Source organism: Talpa europaea, assembly GCF_964194135.1.
Source record: "Talpa europaea genome assembly, chromosome: 4".
Taxonomy (NCBI): domain Eukaryota; kingdom Metazoa; phylum Chordata; class Mammalia; order Eulipotyphla; family Talpidae; genus Talpa; species Talpa europaea.
This window is the reverse complement of record NC_140070.1, coordinates 111,562,749-111,588,640: the sequence shown is the minus strand read 5'-3', so window position 1 is coordinate 111,588,640 and position 25,892 is coordinate 111,562,749. Positions and strand designations below refer to the sequence as shown.

The 25,892-nt window shown below is 40.0% G+C and overlaps 1 protein-coding gene across 1 annotated transcript in view; it reads right to left on the bottom strand.

Annotated features, from left to right (window-relative positions):
* Window positions 1-244: 244 nt before the first annotated feature.
* Window positions 245-25,892, bottom strand: part of P3H2 (prolyl 3-hydroxylase 2) — a gene marked incomplete at both ends in the record, with an annotated part of 139,987 nt that continues 114,339 nt past the window's right edge. The window contains 9 exons of the mRNA XM_084232347.1: window positions 245-337; window positions 7,707-7,847; window positions 12,831-12,906; window positions 13,805-13,922; window positions 15,057-15,207; window positions 16,060-16,155; window positions 16,708-16,835; window positions 23,242-23,336; window positions 24,632-24,672. Of these exons, the coding sequence (XP_084088473.1) occupies window positions 245-337; window positions 7,707-7,847; window positions 12,831-12,906; window positions 13,805-13,922; window positions 15,057-15,207; window positions 16,060-16,155; window positions 16,708-16,835; window positions 23,242-23,336; window positions 24,632-24,672 (939 nt within the window). The remainder of the gene's footprint in view (window positions 338-7,706; window positions 7,848-12,830; window positions 12,907-13,804; window positions 13,923-15,056; window positions 15,208-16,059; window positions 16,156-16,707; window positions 16,836-23,241; window positions 23,337-24,631; window positions 24,673-25,892) is intronic.

Genomic DNA, 25,892 nt, shown 5'->3' with positions numbered 1-25,892 from the left:
TGTGTGCACGCGCATGCACTTTTGAGTGCAGTGGGGACAAGGATAACTGGCTTTAAGAGATGAAATGATGAAAAACCAAGAAAGACAGACTGAATGAGGCAAAGCAAGCATCCTTAGGAACAGAAGGGAGATCTGGTGACTCACATTAACCTGTTAATTTATACCATGTTCTGTACAAAAATAAAGAAGTTCTCATAAGATTAACAATTTAAATAAATATCTGATAGAATGTTCTTTCTCATTTTTATAGTTCATCTTTGGGGTTGATATTCAGGTCATGCTTCCCTTGCTGTTCTTGATCCAGGATTGCGATCACTTCATCGGCCTTTATTCGCTCCTGCAAAAATGACAATATACACATTTCTGTTACGGGCATAATAATCAGTCCCAGTGGCAGATGCTTCCCAAACACTTCCAGGCTTCCATCTGTACACAGATTGGTGCTAAATCCAGCTAAGGATGGAACCCCATCTTCATCCCTGCACTGGCACCTTCTCCTGACTTTTAGGTGTCCTCAGCATTACAGTTACTTTCCAGGATTTCTCTTTGGCAAAGAAGACTTGTATATCCAACTACCCATGACCCTTTCCATATACTTTGGGATCTCATCAGCACCTGCTGTCAATTCTCCAATTCAGCACTCAAAGTGAATTCACCATGTCCCCAGGCCCACCTACAGACTGACTGTCCTTTTCACAAATCCCCTGTCTCAGTAAAGACCACCACAGCCGACCCATTTGCCCTAGAATTCTGATTATGGTGTCTTGCTGCTAATAAAAATCACCTAGTCCTCCCTGTTCTACCTCTTATTTCTGCCCCTTTCTCTCAGAGCCTATAACTATTGCCTTACTTAGATCAGGGTTTCCTGACCTTGAACCAGATGGTTCTTTGTGGTGGGGTTGTAGGGGGGAGGGTAGCCTATGTATTGTAGGCTGGCCTCTATCTGTTATAGGTAGCCAGTAAAACCTCCCCCCATGTCTGGACCAAAAATGTCTCCAAACATTGATAAAGTGACCTAGGAGGCAAAATATTCCCTCTTAAGAACCACATGCTTTAGCTTTCATCATTTCTTTCTTTCTTTTTTTTTTTTTTTTAAGATTTATCCATCTATACAAGCACTGGGATACAGGCCAGAGGCGCAGGAAGGTGAGAGGATTCACCAGAGACAGAGCGGGGAGCAGACCAGGCAAACGGACTGAAAACACTGCTGAGGCGAGCAGCGGGCGAGACAGGAGAGGTCTGCCATGCCATCTGGGTAGCTCCCTGGCTGGCTGGGACTTGAACTGGTGCTGCAGAGGCTGCAGACAGCTTCACAGTGCTGTGTTCAACCCCCTGTGCCACCAGGGAGGCCCTAGCTTTCATCATTGTTTGACTGGATCACTGCAGCAGTCTTCAAACCAATGTCCTCATTCCACACCCCACTCCCACATGCTTCCACCGCACTCTCTGCACTTAAATCATGCACGCACCATTTTCCTGCTCATGGCTCATGGCCCCTGCATGGCTCCTCATTGCCTGCAGTTCAGCTCCAGTCTTCTTGGTGTGTGTATAAAATGTGACCTGATTTAGGCTTTTCTCTCTCCTGTAGCTTACCTGTCCTCTTCTCTCAGCTCACTTTAGACTCCAACTTCTTAACTTAGCTCAAGGTCACTGAAAACCACACTCTCAGAAAAACTCTTAGTTCTAGTGCAGGAAAAAATGCCCCTCTGGGTGCCTCCATTGTATCCATATCCATCCACCAGCGGGCCCAGCTGGTCTACCTCCGAAAAACATCTCAAACCTTGCACAATTTTCACCTTCTCTATTGCTAACTTAGTCTAGAAGGTGGCATGAAAAGCCATCTTTTGTACCCTCTAACTCCCAGGACTGGGGGCATGGGGAGAGGTTGCATATTCTCCCCAATATTAGAATAGAATTACATTTCTTAACCAACCTCAGTGTGCGTCTGACTCCTAGGTGTCTATTTTCAGATCTGCTCCCTCACATACCCATTCTGGTGATGCCGCTCTCTGCTTCTCGCTCACTGCCTTCCCTCTTGTCTTTGTATTCATAACTTGTTTTGTGCCTGAGATCTCCTCCCCAAGACCTTCAGTCCAGTTGACCTCTTGTCACTCAGGTGGCAACTCACAAGTCACCCTCCTCACCGTATGCCACCCCACCTTTTCACTCTCTAATCAGTGACCTTGTTCCCTTTTCCTCACATCATTTTTTAAAAAGTAGAGTAACCACCTGCACATGAACATCCATTTGCAGCTTTTCCCACATAGGGCCAAACTGCCATCTGAAGTGGCCACATGGGACCTCCCCTGGTGGCACAGGCGGTTGAGCACCACACTGTGAAGCTGTCTGCAGCCTCTGCAGCACGGGTTTGATCCCAGCCAGACAGTGAGAATCCCACATGGCTCAGCAGACCTCTCCTGTCTCGCCCACTGCTTCCCTCAGCAGTGTATTTCAGTCAGTCTGCCTGTTCTGTTCCCCGCTCTGTCTCTGGTGAATCCTCTCACCCTCCTACGCATCTGGCCTGTGCCACCATTCTTGTTGGCATGAATAAATAAATCTTTAAAAAAAAAAAAGTGTCCTCATCAACTTCCACCCTTACCAGCAACAAATGAGTGTTTTTTGTGGTTGTTTCACAAACAGGCCAGTCTCTTTCACTTTTACTTTTCTGGTGGTTGATGGCAGTGGAAGTAGGGCTCACTATTTTTTTTATAATGATTTATTTATTTATGCTTACAAGAACTGGGGTAAAGGCCAGAGGTGCAGGGGGTGAGAAGATTCACCAGAGACAAAGAGGGGAGCAGAACAGTACTGAAATACACTGCTGAGGGAAGCAGCGGTAGAGACAGGAGGTCTGCTGTGCCATGTGGGTCACCTCCCTAGCCCACTCAGTTTCCTTGTCTTTATGCCACATTTACAGAATGAGTGGCTATATTTGGTTGAAGAAATATGGAGTTGTGCATCAACTGTAACGTGTGTTCCTTCATACAAACTACCACTGGTCTCTTATGTGGTGTGAAAAGCCCTATTGTGACTGAGGTTGAAGTCACTTTGAATTTAATCAGTGATTTAAAGAATTTTATATTTATACCCCCAAAGTGTTTTATAATTGTTCCATAAGATCTTTTTAGATATATTGCTTCATATGTTTTACATATACTAGTTGAATCTCATTATTATATCCAGGTTATTGTTGGTATATAGGAACAACAATGATTTTTGTATAGATATTCAGACTGTGCACCTGCTGAATTTTCAAATTCATGCTATTAATTCATCTGAAAATTCTCTGTGAGTTGATATGTGGATTATCATACAATCTGCAAAAAAGCCTTTGTCTTATTTTTACGTCTTTGTCTTTTCAATTTCTTACTGCTTATTTCTTAAAATTTTATTGCATTTTCCTGGATACCTAGTATTTGATTTGAGGACATCTTTGTCTTATGCCAGATTTAAAAGGACACTCACTTTTATTAGCTTGTAATGAATATCTTCCACTAGGTACATCTTACTTTTCTTCATCCACACATCATTTATTACTATCTGAAAATATCTCAATTACTTATTATTTAAAAAATGTATTTGTTATTTGTCTTCTACAAGATTAGTTCCATGAAAGTGTGTACTCTGTCTCTTTTGGTCACTGATATATTTCCAGTGCTCAAAAAAGCAATTGCACTTGGCAGGGGCTCCGTTGCATTTGCAGAATAAATACATAGGTTGAAGAAAGGCTCTCTGTGTCTGAAACGTCTGTTCCTAAAGAAAGTGTCCTGGTCCTGGGCCTCCCCAGTGGTGGAGAGGTTGAGCGCTGGGTTGTGAAGCTGCCCACAGCCTCTGCAGCGCCATTTCGATCCCCGGCTGCTCCCCGGCCACCGGAGGAGGGTCCCACATGGCGCGCAGACCAGGAGGGTCCCACATGGCACGCAGACCTCTCCTGCCGCCCGCTGCTCCCCTCAGCAGTGTACTTCGGTCCTTCTGCCTGCTCTGCTCCCCGCTCTGGCTCTGGTGGATTCTCTCACCCTCCCACACTTTTATAATTGTACCCAGTGCTTGTATAAATAAATAAATAAATCTCTCTTGATTTCTTCTTTATATTCCCAAAACACCATGCAATTGGCTGTAATAATTCTTAGAGCTTTGTCTATTGCTTTAAATGCGTGGGCCCCTATGTTATCTTTCCACTTTGACTTCAAGCTCCTAGAAAATAGAAGTTCCAGCTTACCTACTTTGTATCCCCTATGGGTAGTCCCTACACAAATGCCTAGCATAGTAAGTTCTAAAAATAATTACATAGCACTTTTCATTCACAAGCTTGAAATCGGAAATAATATTGACATAAAGGCATCCGAAGGGGCAAAATATACTAAATGATAAAAACTAAAATAAACTAAATTGCTGTCATGATGTGTAAGTAAAATGTTTGCTGAGTACTCTTTAAGAATGTGGGAACAACCTGCTGCTTATCAAATTGATGCACCTACAAAAATTTCATATCTGAAGCCACAGGAGACTGTTGTAGTCATGTTTCTCCTGAAAAGAAGTTTAAGAGCTAGAACTCTATATGCTAGGCACTGAAGCTTCTAATAACATGCATCTGGAAGTGTTTATGATACTAAATACACCTGGCAAGGTGGGTGCCTTTAAGATAATCTAGAACAAGCACAGAAGTCTGCCAGCTCAGATGACTTCTTCATAGGCAGCTTTGGATTCCATCTGAGAGAACACACCTAAATCAGGGACTCTAAAACTTGGTTGTGCATTAGAATCACCAGGGAGCTTCAAAAGCTTTTGCTACTCCAATTAAGTACCTTAACAACTAAGCCAGAATTTCTCAGGGTGGGAGTCAGATGGCAGTAGTTTGCAAATAGTCCCAGGTGGTTTCAATGAATACCAAAGTCTAGGAATTAAAGCAGAGGTTAAATGTTCCAGCAGTTGAAGAGGTTCTGGTCATTCTCTTATGTGACCGCTAGATGCCGCTGCTGCCCCGAGGCTGGAACTGGATTTCTAACACTTTTCAGAGGTTGAGAACGTGAGCAGAGAAACTTTAGTTGTGCTAACTAATTTTGATAGAAAGTATCTTCAAAGAGAGGCCTGAGATACTGAATAATAAAATAGATGAACTATTTGCTAAGTTAATTGTGAGACAATTTTTCAACAATGTATTATGTTCACTGTCTTATTTACTGGCATCCTCAGCACAGGAGTACTGTGGGGGTGTTGGCATTTTGTTTTTTTTTTTTTGTTGTTTGTTTTTTTTTAAAGATTTATTTTTTATTTATTTATTTTTTTTTTTTATACAAGCACTGGGTACAGTCAGAAGCGCGGGAGGGTGAGAGAATTCACCAGAGCCAGAGCCGGGAGCAGAGCAGGCCTAAGGACCGAAGTACACTGCTGAGGGGAGCAGTGGGCGGCAGGAGAGGTCTGCGCGCCATGTGGGACCCTCCTCTGGTGGCCGGGGAGCAGCCGGGGATCGAACCGGCGCTGCAGGGGCTGTGGGTAGCTTCGCAACCCAGCGCTCAACCGCTGCGCCACCGGGTAGGCCCGGTGTTGGCATTTTGGAGGTGCACAAGGAGAAGCTTAGGGAAGAAAGGAATGGCAAACTGCTCAGTGTCTTTTGGAGTTTTCAGAACTGGGCACTCTGTTCTCTCTGCAGAGCCAGTCTTTTCTCTCTGTGTGCCTGACATCATCATCTCTTTAAAGACTGAGTTTATAAACATCTTCCTTGAGTTCCTCCTACAAAGTACACACTACTGTCTTCTCATTGTCTCTCTCCCTGTTGACCTCTCCCAGCTCCTCACCATCAAGGACTAAGCTTTGTTCACCTTGTGTCCTGGGACCTACCAAGCAGAGTGCCTGAGGCACACAGCAGATCTGGAAACATTTGTTAAATAGCTGCAAGAATGCTTGGGGAATGTGGCTTAAAGTTACGTGTGTTTGATGGCAACAACAGAAAGAGAAATTAATTAATTTTATAAGTTTCTGATGAAACTGGAATTCAATTTAGGGATCTAAAGAGAAGAAGCAGATAGAAAGCCACTTAAAAGACTAGAATTTCACAGCCCATCAGCACTCAGGTCTGGAGGAAACTTTGAAGTGATCCAGTTTAGCTGTGCTATAAAGTTCAATTTCAATTTCAGCATTCCATGCCCAGTGGCTGCTGGGGCTTTGACTGGAGCTCGGCAGTAACAAGAAGCTCACTACTTCCAAAACAGACAATGCCACTAAACCACAGTGATTATCTGAAAGGCATTCCTTATGAAAAGTCTAACTTTTCTACCCACTGACCTTTTTTTTTTTTTAAAGATTTATTTATTTATTTATACAAACACTGGGTACAGTCAGAAGCACAGGAGGGTGAGAGAATTCACCAGAGCCAGAGCAGGGAGCAGAGCAGGCAAAAGGACCGAAGTACACTGCTGAGCGGAGCAGCAGGCAGCAGAAGTCTGCGGGCCATGTGGGACCCTCCTCTGGTGGCCGGGGAGCAGCCGGGGTTCGAACTGGCGCTGCAGAGGCTGCAGGCAGCTTCGCAACCCAGCGCTCAACCACTGCGCCACGGGGGAGGTCCTCTACCCACTGATCTTAATTCATCTCTCTGGAGCTTCACCCATACAGGATATAGCCTCTGCCACGGGCATCCATAAGAATGAGATTACAGTTTCTTATTAGATCCCTGTAATTAACTACTTCTAAAGTAATAAGAGCAACATTTTAACATTTAACTTAATAATAATAAATAATAATAAACTATCACATTCCTTCACCTTCTACCTATGTTGCATAATTTACACATACAGTGCTCTTTTTGATGATTTGTTAAGAAAACAAGTCAGTCTCCTCAAGACCTGAGAAAAGTGGTTCCTCTTTTTCATTGGTGGAGTTGGTAATAAGCCTAAGACTAATCAGAGACTACCACATATCACTCTCTGCAGAACATTCACTTATTAGAACCCCTGGGATTAAAAACTGCCTTCCGAGTTTCCTCTTCTTTCCCTCAAATCACACTCCAGATATTAGATGACTAACTATTGGAGACAGATCTGATCAGGAAAGCTTCTTGCTGAGAAAACAAAGCCAGCATTGGGGACTAGAGAGAAAAAGTCTGTAAGGGGGGGGGGGTTAAAATTTTCTTTCATGATAAGGTCTCTGAATGGTTATAGTGTTACAGGGCACATAAGACCTTTTATGGGAAGGAACTTTAATATGATTAGTGTGTAATACAGAAAAGACAACATAGTTTTTAAATTTAGCATCCCAAGTTACCCATCCCCTCATTCTAGCAGTTGAAGCACCTTCCGTTGGGGACCCATAGAAAAGGGTCAGAAACAGACAAATCTGGGAGGAAAAGAGTAAATCAAAATTAAGATAAATGCTGCCACTGTTAACCTGCCTATGGGTCTCTCACCCACAACTGTTTCAACCAGTCCAGGGCCAAGGAGCAAACACAGTTTCTTCACATGTCTCTCTGCTCTATGTGTCTCCTCCAGGTCTCCTTCTTGCTCTCCATCCTGCTTCCTTCCCCTGTCTCTCCAGCTTCTCCTCACTGTTCAGCTCCATCCTGCCCTGGGTGGGGCAGGAAACCTGGAACCTCCCCTTTTCTTGAGGATGACCCTCTTACAATAGGACAACTTAAATGACTTTTCAGATAAATCAGTTCCTGAAGCAGATATATGGGGCATCTAACTAACTTTCTGGGAGGGTCAGAAACTCACCAATTCTCTATAGAGTGGGTCCAAGGTAAACCACAGAGCCACAGCACACCTCTGGCCTTTGGTGACTGCCTTCACCCCATGAGGGTTCTCTCCTCCAGATGAGAAGCTGATCATACGCCCACACTTTGGTTTTATAGAGGCCTGAGAAAGAAAAGAATAATTAGACTTTCTATTGCCATATCACAAACACTGCTATAAGGCCCCATCATTATCTACCTATGGGACATTTGTGTCAAAATTTGAATCAAGTAATGAGAGCATCCTGGGTTTGAGGAAGACATAGATTGCTTCAAGTTCTTCATCTGTAAAGCAAAAACAAGGCCAAATGTCTGATTCAGAAAATAAAATTAATCAGGTAAAATGGTAGGCACAATACCTGGAAGAGAGGAATTGCTCAATACAAGCTCAAACTCCAGGAAAGTAAAAGCTCTCTCTTTTAATTCCTTTTCCTATATTCAACTGCAGCATTTGGCATATGGAAGATGTACTTTTAATATCTGTGAAATTACAAAAAACAAACCAAGGAGCCATGTAGAACACTGGGAAACTTTTATTATAGATCTTGACCATGGCTCCATGGCTCCTAAGTCCTTAATTGTACATCTGTGCTTTGTGTATGCTTGTATGCTTGTAATGCAGCAATATTTAAAAATCAAGTCTAATCCCAAATGATGGTTTAATTCCCATTACAATATTCCTGCCCAGTGGTCCTCAGTCAATGAAGAGAACACAGTACCCCTTGGGATGGCCCATTCCTTGTCCTCCAGGGGACCTGAGGTTATTGCCACAGTTCTTCCAAGCATTTCTTGGGGGGAACAGTCCACTCATGTTTAAGTAGATGAGGGCAGAAGGGAAAAGAGAAACTGCATGTGGCCTTGAGCCTGGGCACTAGATGAAGAGAGGACAGTCTCAAGGTAACTGAGCTTAAGCATATGAATATAGCTCATGAATCTGAATATTAGAGACTTATTTCTCCCTTTAAAGCAGTGTCTGATATGTGGAGTTCATTTTTCTTTCCTGAGAAACACAGAAACCTTACTCCATAGCAGAGGCCAGGAAGTTAAAATAAAAGCAAAAAAGAAAAACTTGTAGCAAAATTTTACTATTTGATGTTGTGTCCTAACAAGCTATTTTTTTTTAAGATTTAAAAAGATTTATTTTTATACAAGAACCAGGGCACAGGCCAGATGCATGGGAGGGTGAGAGGATTCAACAGAGACAGAGTGGGGAACAGAATAGGCAGACTGACGAAATACACTACTGAGGGGAGCAGCAGTCAAGACAGGAGAGGTCTGCTGCGCCATGTGGAATTCTCGCCCGCCGGCCTGGATCGAACTGGCGCTGCAGAGGCTGCAGACAGCTTCACAGTGAGGCACTCAACTTCCTGCACCACCAGGGAGGCCCGCTAACAAGCTATTTTTGAATTGAGTTTACATGTGCCTATGAGAAGAATATTTTGCCTCTTCCACCACAAAATGGGATGGATAAGGTTTTTCACTGCCAGGTTCAGGAGGAATATTTGGGAATTTTCCTGAAGTCCTTGGATACCGTATAAAAAGATGCTCTCAGACTGTGTGACCAACATGTGGAAGGTCAAAGGTAGTGGAGGAAACAAAAAGTTTGAGAAACCTTGGTGTGTGTGTGTGAGACATTAGCTCTGTGTGTGTGTGTGTGTGTGTGTGTGTGTGTGTGTGTGTGAGAGAGAGAGAGAGAGAGAGAGAGAGAGAGAGAGAGAGGATGCTATCAAGAAGAGCTGAAAACACTAGTTAGTTTCTGGTTACTTTCCTACACAGAATAATAAAGGACTGATTCATCTTTGCTAGAGAGAGTGGTTTTTCTTAAGCAGCTTGGTCAAGGCAATTTTTCTGATGGCAATCTAGAGTGTTCACTATTTTCTGCTTCCACAGTATTGATCTGATTTCATTTTTCTGGAGAAGGAATTTGTTGTACATATCCACATAGAAAAAGCAAAATAATGACACTTGAAGTTTATGAAATAGGATGAAAAGCTGTCTTATCCATGGCATTAGCGTCCAGTTTTATGTTTTCTGGCTTCCTTGTTCTGAACTCACTGACTCACACATGGTGGCCATTGCTTCTATTATAAGGTTTGAGAAAAAGAGCTTACAATACTAAAGAAAGGGTGTGGAGACAACCACTGCTTTCTCATCGACAGGACTGCAAGAACTGAAAGTACTTTTACACACAAATAACTAGGGGATAGTTTAGAAAAGATGCTATCAACTGACTAAAGCAGATAGAATGATCATAGATCTGTAGGTGCACAGAGGTCTCTAGAATGAACTTATCACATGGAGCAAATCACCTGCTTGTTACCAGCTACATGGAAGAATAAACAAGCTCCATTATCCTATTAATTCTATTGGAAAATATCTTCTGAAGTTTAGATAAATGATTGTAAATAGACTTTTGGAACACAAATCCATTATGTTGAATTTATTTTTTTTTTATTTATTTTTTTATACACGCACTGGGTACAGTCAGAAGCACGGGAGGGTGGGAGAATTCACCAGAGCCAGAGCGGGGAGCAGAGTAGGCAGAAGGACCGAAGTACACTGCTGAGGGGAGCAGCAGGCGGCAGGAGAGGTCTGTGCGCCATGTGGGACCCTCCTCCAGTGGCCGGGGAGCAGCCGGGGATCGAACCAGTGCTGCAGAGGCTGCCAGCAGCTTCGCAACCCAGTGCTCAACCTCTGCGCCACCGGGGAGGCCCTGAATTTAATTTTTTACAGATCAAATAGAACTCATTAAATTTACCTTTCTCAAACTTTCACAAACACCCAAATCCCTAAATATTCATGTTTCACAAGTACATGCTACTGTTAAAATAATCCATTATTCTTCCAAGTATGATTAAAGAAATTTCCTCTTGCTTTCCATCTAACCCATGTAGTGAGTGAAGCCTTTTGTCTTAAATAAATATAGACCTTCAGCCACTATTTAGTTAACTGCTCAGACCTTCCAAAGTGGAGGACTTGACTATTGTTCCTTGTGCTGTCCCCCCGTTAGGCTATTTTCCTGCTGCTTTTGTCCTTCCAGACTAAAAAAAAAAAAAAAAAAAAAAAGGTGGGGGGGGGGGAACCTGTTTTCTCTTTGTAATTGTAATTGGTTACCTAAAATTTTTAATTATCTAAAAAGGGCCCTAAAAACTTCACAGGAATTAATCTGAAGTGGGACTAGCTTGGGAAAATAATCTCTCAGTTTGGAGCTTTCCAAGTAAAACATTGTTTAAATTAGTTTTTCTTTTACATTTCTTGAGGGGAGAGGTTTGGATTCAGTACTTTTTAAAATAGTTACACGTTTATTTAAAAGTATAGATATATAGAACGGAAATACTATCTGTTTTCACAGAATTCTAATTAACTTGGTTTCAATTGATGAGTTACTGATTCATGTAAGCATCACTTGCTTTCAGATGTTGAGTATTTCCAATTATGGCCACTAGGTGGAGTAGAAACAAAGAAATCTTCTCAACCACCTGTCTGATTTTTTTTTCTGCCCTATGAGATGCACTTTTTTGAACATTCCTTTCAGTGTCAGCAAGGCTCAGAAATCAAATGAACATAGGCCATGCAGAAAACAAGAATTTGGAATATATATTTTTTTGGATTCCAACCTGGATCATCAATTGCTTTAATTTTTCAGATAATAAAATATCAAAATGCTCTCGTATTAATATTTAAACATTTTACCAAAAACTGTGAGGTATTGTATTTTTTAATAATACATCATGTATTTAAAAAAATACATTCAACCTTTAAGCATTAAAACATATATACATGTGCTAAATTGTATGAAATACCTTTTTTTCCCCTTAATTATAGCAACACTTCTGGAAAAGTAAACCAGGATCCCATTAGCATTCCTATTTAAACTTAGTAATATATAGTTTTGACATCATCTGCTTATGCACCAGTATTATGTCATGAATGGTATTGTAGGGTAAATAATTATCAGTTTTTTCTGCCCTCCCACCATTAGGATTGATTATGGATCCCTGCGGTCCTGAATGCATGCCTGATGGTGGGCACCTGGAGTGGGGTGTGGGCATGTGTAAGTGGATACACCTGGGCTGAAAGACTGGGATTATAAGGGTAGTGTCACGGGGACGCCAGCAGAAGAGAGCAGAGCAAAGAGAGTGAAACAACAGAGCGAAAAGAGAGAATGAAAGAGAAGAGAACAGAACCACCAGCAGAAAGATGGTGGCTGACTTTAACTCTTGATTTTTATGTAAAGAGGTGCTTAGAGTCTTATCTAAAGCCTCTACACACACAACACTCACACATGTGTACACAGTTGAGCCTTGAACAACATGAGGTTAGTAGCACTGATTGCCAGTACAGTTGAAAACTGGGGTAAAACCTATTAGTGAGTTCTTCAGAGTCAGGTTTCACATTAAGGGATCCAACCAACCCATATGGGGTTGAATCCATGAATGCCAAATCAGTGGATAGGAAAAAAATCCTTGTACAAGTGAATCAGTGCAGTTTTAAGCCATATTGTTCAGGGTCAACTGTATATCAATTTGCAAGTGCAGATTTATTTCAGTAATAATCATATGTTTATATGCATACATATATACATACATGTACATATATACACACATATACATACTCACACATTCCCACACACATAAATAACATCATGATTTGGATAATGAGGGTTCTGGCAGCCAATTCTCAATCTAAGCTTGGAGAATAATACTAGCTTATCTAAAAGCTATTCTGTAAAATGATTTGACTTGTCTTTGACTTGGGTGACCTAAGAATTATGTTTTTGTATTTCCATCAGATCACTTGACAAAAACTCAGAAGATCCAGGTTCTATTTTTAAGTCTTCCAAAAACTAGCTATACGATGATAAACAAATTCTTAATTTAATATTGCCATTCTTTAATTTTCCTATCTGTAAAATGGGCTAGATGATTTTTCTTGATGGTTCTGTTTTGGGATCTGTAAATTTACTGGGGCTCTTTTCACCTCTTGAGTTCTTGAGCTCTAAGATATGTGAAGACCAACAAACAGTCTTTGAGTAATTGGGAAATGCTAAGACTGAGATTTTGCCTTTAAAAAAGCTAAATAAATTTTCAAGGAAAGGTTTACATACAGTCACAGTCTTGGCATCCATTTCAGTGAATATAAATTCTCCTCCTTCAAAGTCGTCGTTCATATATAGGAGTGCACTATAAAAAGAAAGGCAAAGCCATTTGTGTGGTTTTATGCTCCCAACATCATCCCGGAATACTGAAGACTAAACAGCGATGAACTGACCAAGCTGATTAGTAAGTTTCTTTTGAAGTTGACCTTGAAATGGCTGATTCTATTAAACCTTAAGAGTACAGTCTTTGTAGTTTGGGTCATAACCCTGAAGTATTTATTTATTCTATTTATGCTAAAAATGTGAAATTGCAAAGCACACCTCACATTGCTGAAGAAAACATAACTAGATTTAATCCAGCCCTTTGAGCCAATCCACACTGCTCACAAGTCTCTTTATTCTCTTTATATTTGTGACCTTGAAGAGTGTACTTTCTCCAGAGGCTCCCTAGCCTTGCAGATAGGGGTGTTCATCAAATGTCTTGTACACAGCACAGTAATAATTAACACACCATCATATACATTGTGAATAGCCTGACTTTTCTCCTTACACACTAAAATATGTCTTTGTAAAAGAAATTTTGTTTTCCCGAGTCTCCAGTTTCTTGTGTATAAAATGCAGACTTAGACCCCTGTACGTGTCGCGACACCAGGCCCTCGTGTTTTCAGACTGAGATACACATACCACAGAGATAACTTTCTGTGAAAGTAAAGTGATTAAACAAAACAAACTTTACTTTTTAGATTAAAACAAATGGACATTTGGTGGAGTAGGATGCAAGAAAACACGCCTTGGTTTTGAAGATAAAATGTCAGATGATAAAGGTACTTGTGAGCTGTGGCAGCTGCTTCAGAAGATTATTTGAGAATCCCTGCTTCACAGAGATAAATGTGAAAACAAGCAAAACAGCTCAGCTTTCTGGTATCTGTGGGTTTGGACAGTGCTGGGTAAAAGCTGGACTGTGAGGCAGGTGCAGGCTGTACCTGTAGTCCCGGAATGTGTAGGCAGGGGGCTCCTTCCAGCACTCGTTGGCCTCCGGGTCCAGAAGACAGTTGTCAGCATGGATGGGATGACTGAGGTCATTTCGTCTATCCTGTTGACCTGCCAAAAATGGGAACAGGAAGAATGAGCAGTGGAGGGCAGTAACCTCCAACAGCAGAACTGACAATCTGAGTGTCATCTTCTATTGCCAACATCCCTGCAAATTTGAGGAGAGGGCAGCAGGGCAAGCAGATGAAAGACTGGCTGGGCAGTCCTCTCTGTGGCAAACCTGATGTCAAACTGTGGCACATCACACTTGCCTCTTCAGCCATCAAAGTTCTCTGATGTAGGTAAACATACAGAAATTCCATGCATTCACAGGTGCTGAATGTGGAGCAGTAAAAGCATGAAGCATGACAATGAAATGACAATGAAAGAAAAGAAAGATCTGATTCAGCTGAAACTTCACAAGTATATTAGAAGCCTACTCCTGTGGCTTTATTCTGTCTATTCAGGAAGGTGTAGAGGAAACAATCTAGAAAATAAATAATAAGGAAGTTCTCTGGCTGTTTAAGAACATTTTGTTTTGGCGGGGCCTCCCTGGTGGTACAAGGGGTTAAGTCTTAGCACTAGGAAGCCATCCAAAGCCACTGCAGCACTAGTTCAATCCCTGGCCAGGGCGCTACCTGCATGGTGCAGCAGACCTCTCCTGTCTCACCCACTGCTCCCCTCAGCTGTGTATTTCAGTCAATCTGCCTGTTCTGTTCCCCACTTTGTCTCTGGTGAATCCTCGCACCCTCTGCACCTCTGGCCTGGACCCCAGTTCTTGTATGCATAAATAAATACATCTTTCAAAAAAAGTTTAAGAACATTTTGTTTTCAACAATCCCTTCATCTTCTCTGCCTCCACTCCATGCTTGTAGACATACTAATGACTATAATTTCCAGCTTCCTATTTCCCCAAATGTGAAATCTAGAACAGTGAAGCAATTTTTTTTTTCTGTGACTTAAGCAAGAAGGAAAAATGGATTTGAAAGAGAAAATAGCAGCATGGTGGTCTTCTTGAATTTTAGGGGACCAAAATACAAATAAAAAGGAAAGGGAAAAATAAGAGCTAGTAAGCATTTTTTATTTGGGAAATTTAGAGCTCTTCTAAACCACTAGCCTGAAATATAATCAAGTTTTGTTTTGAATTGTTTTCTTCCACATTTCACTGTGGGTTGCAGGGGTCAAGTTCAGATCCTGGAATCTTACCAGACAGAGCTGTTCGGCAGACCATGTGTGTATAGGAAAAGTACAGGGTTGAATTCAGCATGAAATAGGATTCTACAATCTTTCGAGCCTTCTCACTGATGTCATAAAACAGACGGGCGCTCTTCAGTGGGACTCGGCCTTCGTAACCAAACTGAAGCAAAAGAACATGAGGTATCACTGGGGTGGAAGAGGGTCTGAGAAAAGCAGACCTTTAAGCCAATGTATGATGTTCACCTCTGCCTTGGCTACTGGGAATTCATATGTTTGTGGACTTAGGTTAGGAAGATGACCCACTGGAATAAGTTCTTCCTGATCACAGAGGGAATGTTAAAAGTCTTCACCACATCCCTTCTCTGCAAAGACTCTGCTGAGACTCGTCTGGTTCCTCTGCATCACCACTTCTTGCAGTGCAGATAATTACTTATTAGACCATGAACTTCTTGAGGACTGGGTTGGGGTGGGGAGTTGACATTATTTATCAGATACAAATTTAAGAAATACAAAGTTTGATAAATTGATAACTGATTGGAGGATGATAGGATTTTTAATAAAGAAGATGCCATTTTATATTTGCTCTCTTCAACTGTTCTAATGGGTCTGTATTCTAAATTCCTCCCTTTCCCATATCTGCCATTCACAAAAGGTCCCGGATGGATAATTAAGGGCCCCATTGAAAAATGCTAAATGAAATAAGTCAAAAAGTGAAAGAGACATGTCATATGGTTTCACTCATCTGTGGAATATAAATAACAAAAAAAATACAAAGGCGAAATACAGTAAGATTAAATCTCAGTGAAAGAAAATAATGGTCACCAGAGGGAACAGGTGGAAGGCAGCAGATGAGGCATTGGCATGGTGGTCTGGTGGAGGGTGAGTGGAACATGTATACATATGGAAGGGCAAAAATGTAGCTCCAAAAATTAAAATTAAAAAAATGAGATCCTGAATACAAAATTTTACTGTGAAAACATTTCAGATATTATTCAAATTAAAAAGATTTTACTTTGAGTGCTTTCAGGACAGTTGCACCTTCAAATTTTTCATTGGGTGTATGGGGTGAAGTTTTTCCTCTGTATCCATCACCAACATGCATAATTCCCTGGAAGCAAAAATCAGAACATACTTTAGTAATGATAACTATGTATTCATCTGGTCTCCCTTTCTGCTGCGACTGCCAGAAATCTGAACACCAAAATCAGTACTCAGAACTATCCCCAATTTATTCTAGAATCCTGGTATAATTAATTCTTCCAATCAAGATATCCTTCTATTTAACTTTCATTCTATTTTTTCATTATAAATATTACCACTTTCTATAGAAATATATAGACTATCAGTGATTAATACATCCATCAATTATTTATTAAAATAAGGGGATTTTTCCCCATGACTTCATAGGATAGGCAGGACACATGCTAAATGGCTATTGTCCTGAGAATTAAGCAACCAGTTATTCCAGATCTGGACATAGCAAGTGAATCTGGACCACAGTGAAAGCATCCAACTCCAAGTAACTCTACAATGAATGCCCTCTCCTCAAAAAAGTGAAATTTTAGGTCCTGTCCCTGACTCCACATGAGACATAGACCATAGCATGTCCAGGCTCACGCCAGGCCAGTGTGGTCAGGCTGCTCCCTTCTCGAGTCCTCACACTGGCCACGCTGTGAAGCTCCCGGCACTGTTCTTCAGATAGGACATTGTCCAGGAGAACCCGCTGAGTTCCATTCAGCTGTTCCGAGTTGTAGACGAACGTGATGTTCTCATAGAGCAGGGGGCCGCCTGAAAGTACAGAGCACATTGTCTTTCCTGTTACCTCTCAAACATTTGAAATGCAGAAACAAGTCACAAATTTAGAAAGTTAATAACCATAACGTGGATTAAGTAAAAAGGCACATGACTGACTAACAAGTTTCACCATAATAATAGGTTTGCATATCATCCTTGTGCATGGCCATGCTTATCTTCTTTGTATCAATCTAATTTTAGTGTATGTGCTGCTGAAGTGGGAACTCTGGGGTAATCTTTATATCAACCTTTATTGGGGGAGGTATGAGCAATAGTAGACATTCCTGTATACAACAGCTCTCTCCCAAACAGAACCTACAATTCTTCCGAGGATGTTGATCTGGGGTCATATTTTAGGAGGTGAAATTACAAAATCTAGACCTGACAAGTTCCTTTCCTCCCAAATAGACCAAAGGATAAAGCCTCTGATTATGAGGAATTCTTCATATGTAGCACAGTGAAACCATTTTGAACCAGAAAACTGAGCAGAAAAGAAAAACAGTACTCCTTATGGACCTGGTTTGTGCCTGTCAATAACAGCTCGCCATGAGGGCAGGAGGGGCTGAGGTGAGGGAGTTCGCCTTCTCAGTGAGCAGTGGTAATGATCACCAACACACTGGTCTAAAACACATTGGTTGGGGGCCTCCCTGGTGGAGCAAGGGATTAAGTCTCAGCATTATGAAGCTATCAGCATTCACTGCAGCACAAATTCGATCCCAGGACGGGGAGCTAACCCACACGGTGTAACAGACCTCTCTTGTCTGACCCACTGCTCACCTCAGCAGTATATTTCGGTAGATCTGCCTGTTCTGCTCCCCGCTCTGTCTCTGATGAATCCTCTCACCCTCCCAACCCCGCACCTCTAGTCCACACCCCAGCTCTTGTATGCACAAATAAATAAAACACATTGGTTGAAGGCACAAAAAACTATTGAAATTGATATCTGCTTTATCTCTTTAAATTGGATTAGTCAAGTTAGGGAACAACTTTAAGTGTTTATTGGTTAACTCAGGATAAAAGAGTACTACAGCCTATGATTAATGGAATATTAAAATAAAGAGACAATGTTCTTCAGTCTTGAGTAATGCATGGTTATCTACTAAAGCCAAAATTCCCTAAGGAGCTCTAATGTTGATGTTATCTTTACCGTAATTTTGCTTCAACATTTGCCTCATAAAACATGGTTACAGTATTTATTTTCAGTTTCAGAAAAGTATAATAACAAAATTAATTTACAAGAATTAAAAAAGCAAGATCATAAAACCAACAAAATTCAAATTGATTATATTAATGAAATGGTTAATGTTGTTTTGTAGAAACTGAGAAGCTACATTCTGCATGAATATTCCTACTAACTGATCTGGCCCCAGTTCTTCAGAAATGTTTTGGTGTTTGATGACTCATTCTACTACAACTTTTCTCCTTTGAAACTACTGCAAAATCTTAGTGTATCAAGAAAAAATTTGTCCTCCATCTGGTCCTAATATATTATTTATTAGTCCTACTTCAATCTTTCATTCTTCAACCACTAAAATATTCTTAAATATTGTCAAAGTGAGAGTAACTGCACCTGAAACCACTAAGTGATGACACCTCATGACAGTACTTGACTATAAGGTGGTCAATTCAGATGTGCCACTAGTTGTCCCTCTTCATTTTTTTTAAGTTGTCATCAAAATAAATAAATACAGAATTTCCTGGAATCCACGAATATATCCACAAGTTCCCTACTTTAGTACCAAACGTTTCATTGAATAAACAAAATATCTATATAAACAAATATCTATATTTTTTTCTATCATCTAGCATTTCTCTAACTCTGTTTTACAGAAAAGATTTTGTTAAAAAAATTATTTCTTAATGAAAAGTATTTTGGAAACACTAGGATTAAAAAAAAAAAATTAAGGGCCTCCCCTTCCCTGGTGGCACAGGTGGTTGAGCACAGAGCTGTGAAACTGTCCGCAGCCTCTGCAGCGTGGGTTCAATCCCGGCCAGCCAGCGGGATACCCACATGGTGTGGCAGACCTCTCCTGTCTCGCCCACTGCTCCCCTCAGCAATATATTTCAGTCAGTCTGCCTGTTCTTTTCCTCACTCTGTCTCTGGTGAATCCTCTCACCCTCTGCATCTCTGGCCTGTACCCCGGTTCTCATATGCATGAATAAATAAATCTTTTTAAAAATAAAAATAAAATTAAGAGAACTGCAGTTCTGCAACACCTGCTTTCCTCCACTGTGCTCTCTCAGGTTTCCCCTGACGCCCTCATTTGCTATTTCTGGAGAGTGTAAAACTCCTGGAGAGAATATCTAAAACAGAAAAAGAGGAAGACAAAAACCCACAACAATGGGCAACTTAAAACCTAAAGGGAATATTACACCACAAGGAAAGAATAATTCTCTAGAACCCAACCACAAAATTTTGGAATATCTTATTTTCCTATTAAACAAAGAGTTAAAAATTACCATAATAAAGAAATTTAAACAAATGTAAGAAAATTCAGAGAAAAATGAATGTCATGAAAAATATAATTAATGAATAGAAATTAGAAATTGAAAATTTAAACAAGAAAATAAGGGAATTGCAAGATTCAAAAAGATCAATAGAGGAGATTTAAAAAAAAAAAACTTCAGAAAGCTATGGAAACAGACTAGACTCATTTAGAAAGAAAAGGAGAAAATTTTAATCACTAGTCTCGTAAATGGAAGAGTAGAAGTTATAACAGACATTTCAGGAAAACATTAGTTCGTGAGAGGTAAATATGAGTATTTATATGCCAACAAATTCAATGAGCTAGATGAAATGCACAGATACTTAGAAATCTACAACCCTCCAGACAGAATCAGGAAGAAATAGAAAACCTGAACAGACTAATCACTAGCAAGAAAATTAAACCTTCCCCAAAACACAAGCCCAAACTCAGACAGTATCACCAGTTGAGTTGTACTAAATCTTCAAAGGTGGACTAATATCTATTCTTCTCAAACTCTTCCATAGAATTGTATACATTCTATGAGGACAACATCACTCTGATACCAAACCTGACAAAGACATCACACAAAAAAAGAAAATTACTGACAACACCCCTGATGAACACAGATGCAAATTCTGAATGAGGCATCTTATAAGCATGTGGCGTAACAGTGTATATGTAAGAGAGCTACAATGACATTGATAATACCCCTCAAATCTTCAAAAATAACATACAAAGATCAGATGAAGAAATAGATCACAACATGGAGTTTCAAATGCCTAAACCCTAACAGGTTCAGGCAGAATGTATACTAGAAATCTGCCCCTCATTTAGCTAACACAAACACCACTAAGCATAGAATTTCATACAGAGGTTTCCCACACATACACTTAACAAACAACTACCAACTAACTACCCACTAACCAACAGAAAGGAGAAAAAAAGTCTGTCATTCAAAAAAGCAAGTCTACCAGCCTATAAATGACTAGTAGCACACCAGAAAGAGAAAAACATTAAAAATAAAAATGTAGTTCAAAGAGTTGCGGTTGCTGGGGACTGGATTTGATGGCGTTAGCCAACTCCTAACCACAGCCCAAGGAGATTTAGTTAAACAATTTAATTCTCTCATTCATAAAGTATGTGCTTAGCTCTAATTCTCCCTCTGCAATAAAGTGGCATTATGTAGGAAAATGCTTCTTTATGTTCTGTGCCTGTGGCTCATGGCAAGAAGAACCATTTTACCATAAATATCACATCTTACAAGTCATGAAAACAGTTTGTAGACTAAAAGTCCTTAAATGAGCACATCCTTTTACAGTCTACACAAGACTTCATATTCTTCCTCACTAAAGAGTTACTATCCTTCTTTTACAGATGAGGATAATAGGGTCCAGAGAGATGGCTTTAGATTTCCATAACTGCAGAGCACATCAGACTAAGGCAATCTTGAAAACCAGGCATCCTGATTCTATGTTCAAAGTTACTTCTCCTATAGCCCCAACAACTTAGGGATTATTATTGAGTAGGGCCTTTGGAAAATGGGTGGCTGAAAAGAGAATGGATAAGTAAGTGGCAGATGTTTTCAGTAAGTTGACTGGCATATAGCCCAGGCTTACTCCCATCTTAATCCTTGGGAGCTGTCCAATATGAATATGACGACACACTGTTAGGTAACCAGAGTAGATGACAATCTCTCTGTGTAAGATGAGAAAAACTGAAATATATTCTATTCTGACATCTGTTTTCAGCCAGACTAAGATGTGAAATGTTTTCTGGTTGGGAAGTTTGCCTCTGTCTACCACTGTTCTTAATTTAGACCTTATTTAGATCTCTAATGACTGTACCAAAGGCTTTCTAGTGGGTTCCCGGGGAATATTCTAAGATACACTAGCCAATTTAAGGGAATTCTGCAGAAATAGTTGAATTTGGTAATGCAGCCATATTTGTGCATCATGTGTAGTCTTTTTTTCTACTAACCCCATTAGTCTTGCTAGCCAGTTGCTACATATCAGATTCCCTGCTTGCCAGAAAAAAAAATGCCCTGAAATTTGGCAGTTCTTCTGGAGTTTCCCAAACCTTCACAGCAAAGTCCTGGCTTATTGGCATGTACTTCCTGGGTGATTTTCCTGGCTTAAAAAGCACTGTGAACTCTGGCTGACCATGGAATTCTCTGGCACTGTAAAACAGCCTGGCTTTGTGGCTATGAACTGAGGTCTAGGTCAGATTAGATGAGCATATTATCCTGTTTACTTCCTTGAACTGACTTCAAACTAAGGAAGGAAAGGGCTGGGAAATGAGAGAGTTATAGGGAGCCAGAAATTTTCAAATCATCTAGAGGAACACACTGACAAGCTCTCTTGTTGGGGTATGGAATGCTGTGCTTCATCCCATTGCAGGTTTTTGGACACTTCTTGTCTTGTGATTACTTAATCAATGGGGAGTCCATTTTGGATATCAAGACAAACTTATGTCTAAGCATTAGGTGACAAAAAGGAAGAGAAAATGGAATTTGGATTTAAAGGTCTGTGTTCAAATGCCTGCTCAATCCTTTATGAGTTGTCGAGACTGGAAAAATCACTACATATCTGTGAGTAACTATTTTCTTTTTTTTTCTTTTTTTTTAAATAATAGATTTTATTTTTATATTCCCCATACAATTGCAACCCCCCCCATTTTGACCCCAATCCTCCCCTCCCACCCCCCACCCCCCACAAAGTGTCTCTGGTTCATAATTTTTTGTTGATTTTGATTTTCACTTTCTTATAGTTATTCATTTTCCTGGCCCCTTATTTAAGTTTTCTAGATTCCTGCTATGAGTGAGACCATCCGGTATTTTTCTTTTTCTTTCTGGCTTATTTCACTGAGCATGATCCCTTCCACTGCCATCCATGTTGCTGCAAATTGCACGTGTTTATCTTTTTTGAATGCTGAGTAATATTCCATGGTGTATATGTACCACATCTTCTTGATCCAGTCATCTATTTTTGGGCATTTGGGCTGTTTCCAACGCTTAGCTATTGTAAACAGTGCTGCTAAAAATATGGAACGCTTCACGAATTTGCGTGTCATCCTTGTGCAGGGGCCATGCTAATCTTCTCTGTATCGTTCCAATTTTAGTATATGTGCTGCCGAAGCAAGCACGAGTAACTATTTTCTTGCTTATGAATTGGAGATAATTTTTCTATGAGTTAATGGCAGTATTAAAATGAATTATATGTACATTTTTTGCAAATTGATAAAGTATACAGAATTAATAATAACTTTGATATAACTACTTCCATTACTACTGCTATTGCTAATAGTTTATTACTGACTATTTAAAGACGACATTGACCTTGCTCCAGTTTTGACCTTAAGTAAGCAGGCACATCCTGTTGTGCATCTTCTCTCCATTGCTAGTTCTTTGCCCCATTTATTTCATCCTCTAGAATGTTTTCCTCTACATCACTGTCAATTCACCCTAAATTCTACTGATATCTCAAAGCCCTACTCAAATCTATGTGCTAAGCAAGTTAGGTTAACTAACCTAAAGCCCCCCATGACCTGTTTTTACAGGTTCTCCTGCTAAACGGTCTGTTCCACACTGTCCAGTCTGCACTCACTTTGTGTGACAGAGGGAAACCTTATAACCTTTCGAGGCATCAGGTACTGAAGTGAAGATGTTGATGGCCACACAGTCTCTGCCTAGCTCACGATTCCCGCGGTAAACAAATGGCGTTACTCTGGAGAATTTTATAGTGAATCAAAGGTAATGACATAAAATGAGACATTCTTGATTTTAATTCTTGCTTTCAGACTTTTATAGACTCCAGTATCTTAGTTATATTCTTCATATTCCAAGAAAGGTTGGTCCTGCCTTGATCTGGATAAGAGCCAGCCAAGTCCCAAACTCCTGCCCCTACTTCAAAGAGTAAAAATGCACAGATACTTACCCTCTCTGAGGTCTCGTTCTATCTTGGATGATGATTTTTTTCCCATTGACAATCCATGAACTTCTGCACCTTCTGTGCTCACTCCTGAAGGGACCCTGCCCATTCAAAAAAATTGAAATAGCAATTCCCCATTGAATACAAATGTTTAAGGGCAAAATTCCCTTACTGAGATAGTGTGAAGTTAAGACAAATGGTTATATCATGTTTTTGTTGTACACAAGTTCATGTGTCTTTCAGGAACAAATTAGAATCATTGTCTCCATGAAGTTCTCATCTATTTCCTTAGCTAGTGTTCTCTATCTCAATTATTAAGTCTTCATCACAATGTTTATTACAGTTAATTGTATTCATAACTTAACCCCCTGAGGTTAGAATTTGAATCTCAACAGAGCAGGAAAAAATTATGCCATTCATCTGTATAATGCTCAGAGTGTCATATTATGACTTGAACATAGATAACATCACTAAACAGTGGTTGAATTGAAATATAGTGTTCTAGTGTTGTGGCTCTTGACCCTGAGAAAAAATTACAAGTCTGTGTCAAACTTTGAAAAACACAATATATCCTTACAATATGCAAACACTGAATAATCCAAATGTGCATATATATTTTGGAATCTCTTACAATGGTTTTAAGCCTCTCCGTGTGTGGAGTCCTTGAAACCAAGTGATAGACTGAAAGACCACAGGATTTTGAATATATATATATATATATATATATATATATATGTGTGTGTGTGTGTGTGAAGACAGAAAGAGTGCTAGATCTGCCAGTCCCTTACGGTGAGGTTCTAAGTAGGCTATATGCATTTTCAAGATCACAGTTAACCTTTGAAAATGAATATAACATGATCTCAAACATGTAACTCCAATACCTTGTGATTCCTAGAACTGCTCATAACATGCAAATTGACCTCTAACGTCTATCATGTAAAAAATGAGTTCGTTTAATTTCTGATTAAGTTAGTGACACCTAATATTTTAAAACTTTTTGAGTCTCATGCTTTCAAATAAATGCAGTAAGGGAACTCAGTGTCAACAAGAAAATTTCAGTTTTAGTCTATTAATAAGTCAAAACACTATGCAATTTTCTCTGACCTAGAATCACCTGCTTAGCCTTAAGAAATGACCGGATTCAGCCTCTGAATTTAAGAAAAAGCATGCAATCCACAGAGGTACATAAATTACTCAAGTTCACACAGGAGTGATGGGGGATAAGGGATTCCCAATTCCCCCCTACTTGGAAGTCTTTTAGTTACATCATTGTCTGTTGTCTATTGTCCTGTTGTCTGTTGTCCTATTTTCTATAACTTCCTAACAGTTCAAAGAATTCTAAGTATTTCTTCTCATTCAAAAATACAAAAGTTTTTGTACTGAATAAAGAACTCACCGATTCTCATCCTGTCGTCCTCCATATCGGATCCAATAATTCTGTTTTAAATTAAAAGAAAATATAAAAATATCAATGGTTTGGTACTAAGAAATCATCTATAGAAATGAGATAAAATATATACTTAGAACACTCCAAAGACCTAAAATATTAGGAAATTAACATATTCTCTAAAAATACAGTATATTTTCCTATTTGACAAGTATTAATAAAAAGAAAGGCTAAGGTTGCTATAATTTTGGAAATAAACAAAATGATCCATAAATAGATAAAAATAATATAATGGAATTATCATAGCCATCCGTTGTTTTGTTCAAGAAAGTGATTTAGAATTTAATGTGGAAAAGACACTTTTTTAACATTTTTTTAAAGATTTATTTATTCATATATACAAGATCTAGGGTACAGGCCAGAGGTGTGGAGGGCAGCAGGAGTGAGAGAATTCACTAGAGTAAGAGCGGGGAAAAGAACAGGCAGACTAACTGACATATACTGCTGAGCAGCAGGCCAGTCGGAGAGGTCTGCTGCACCACATGGGCAGCTCCCTGGTGGGGGATTGAACTCATGCTGCAGTGGCTGCAGACAGCCTCATAGGCTGCATCTAAACCCCCTGCACCACCAGGGAGGCCCAGAAAAGACAATTTAAAAAGACCATTAAGGTCCTACCCTTTATGCTTTATGAATAAAATCAATAAACAAAAAGTCCAGAAGGAGTAATTATCTGTACAGGAGCATAAAGTAAGTGAAATTTTCTGGAATTTCCTGGGATTTAAAAAAAATAATTAGTGGGCCTCCCCTGGCGGCACAGCAGTTGAGCGCTGGGCTGCGAAGCTGTCTGCAGCCTCTGTAGCGCCAGTTTGATCCCCGGCCAGCGGTGAGGGTCCCACATGGCGCGACAGACCTCTCCTGCCGCGTCTGCTGCTCCCCTCAGCAGTGTATTTCATCAGTCTGCCTGTTCTGTTCCCCGCTCTGGTTCTGGTGAATTCTCTCACCCTCCTGAGCTTCTGACTGTACCCAGTGCTTGTATAAATAAATCTTTAAAAAATATATTAAAAAATTAATAATAATTAGTAGGATTGATATAAACATATTTACAATGTTATATTAGAAAGAATACATTATGTTAATTTTTAAAACATGCCAATAAAAAATATATGACTAAGACCAACCAACCCTACAAATATGATTACAGAATTGAGGCTACCTGAGAGGGAGGGTGGAGGGTAATTTGGGGAAAGGGGCACAATGAACTCTGTTGGAG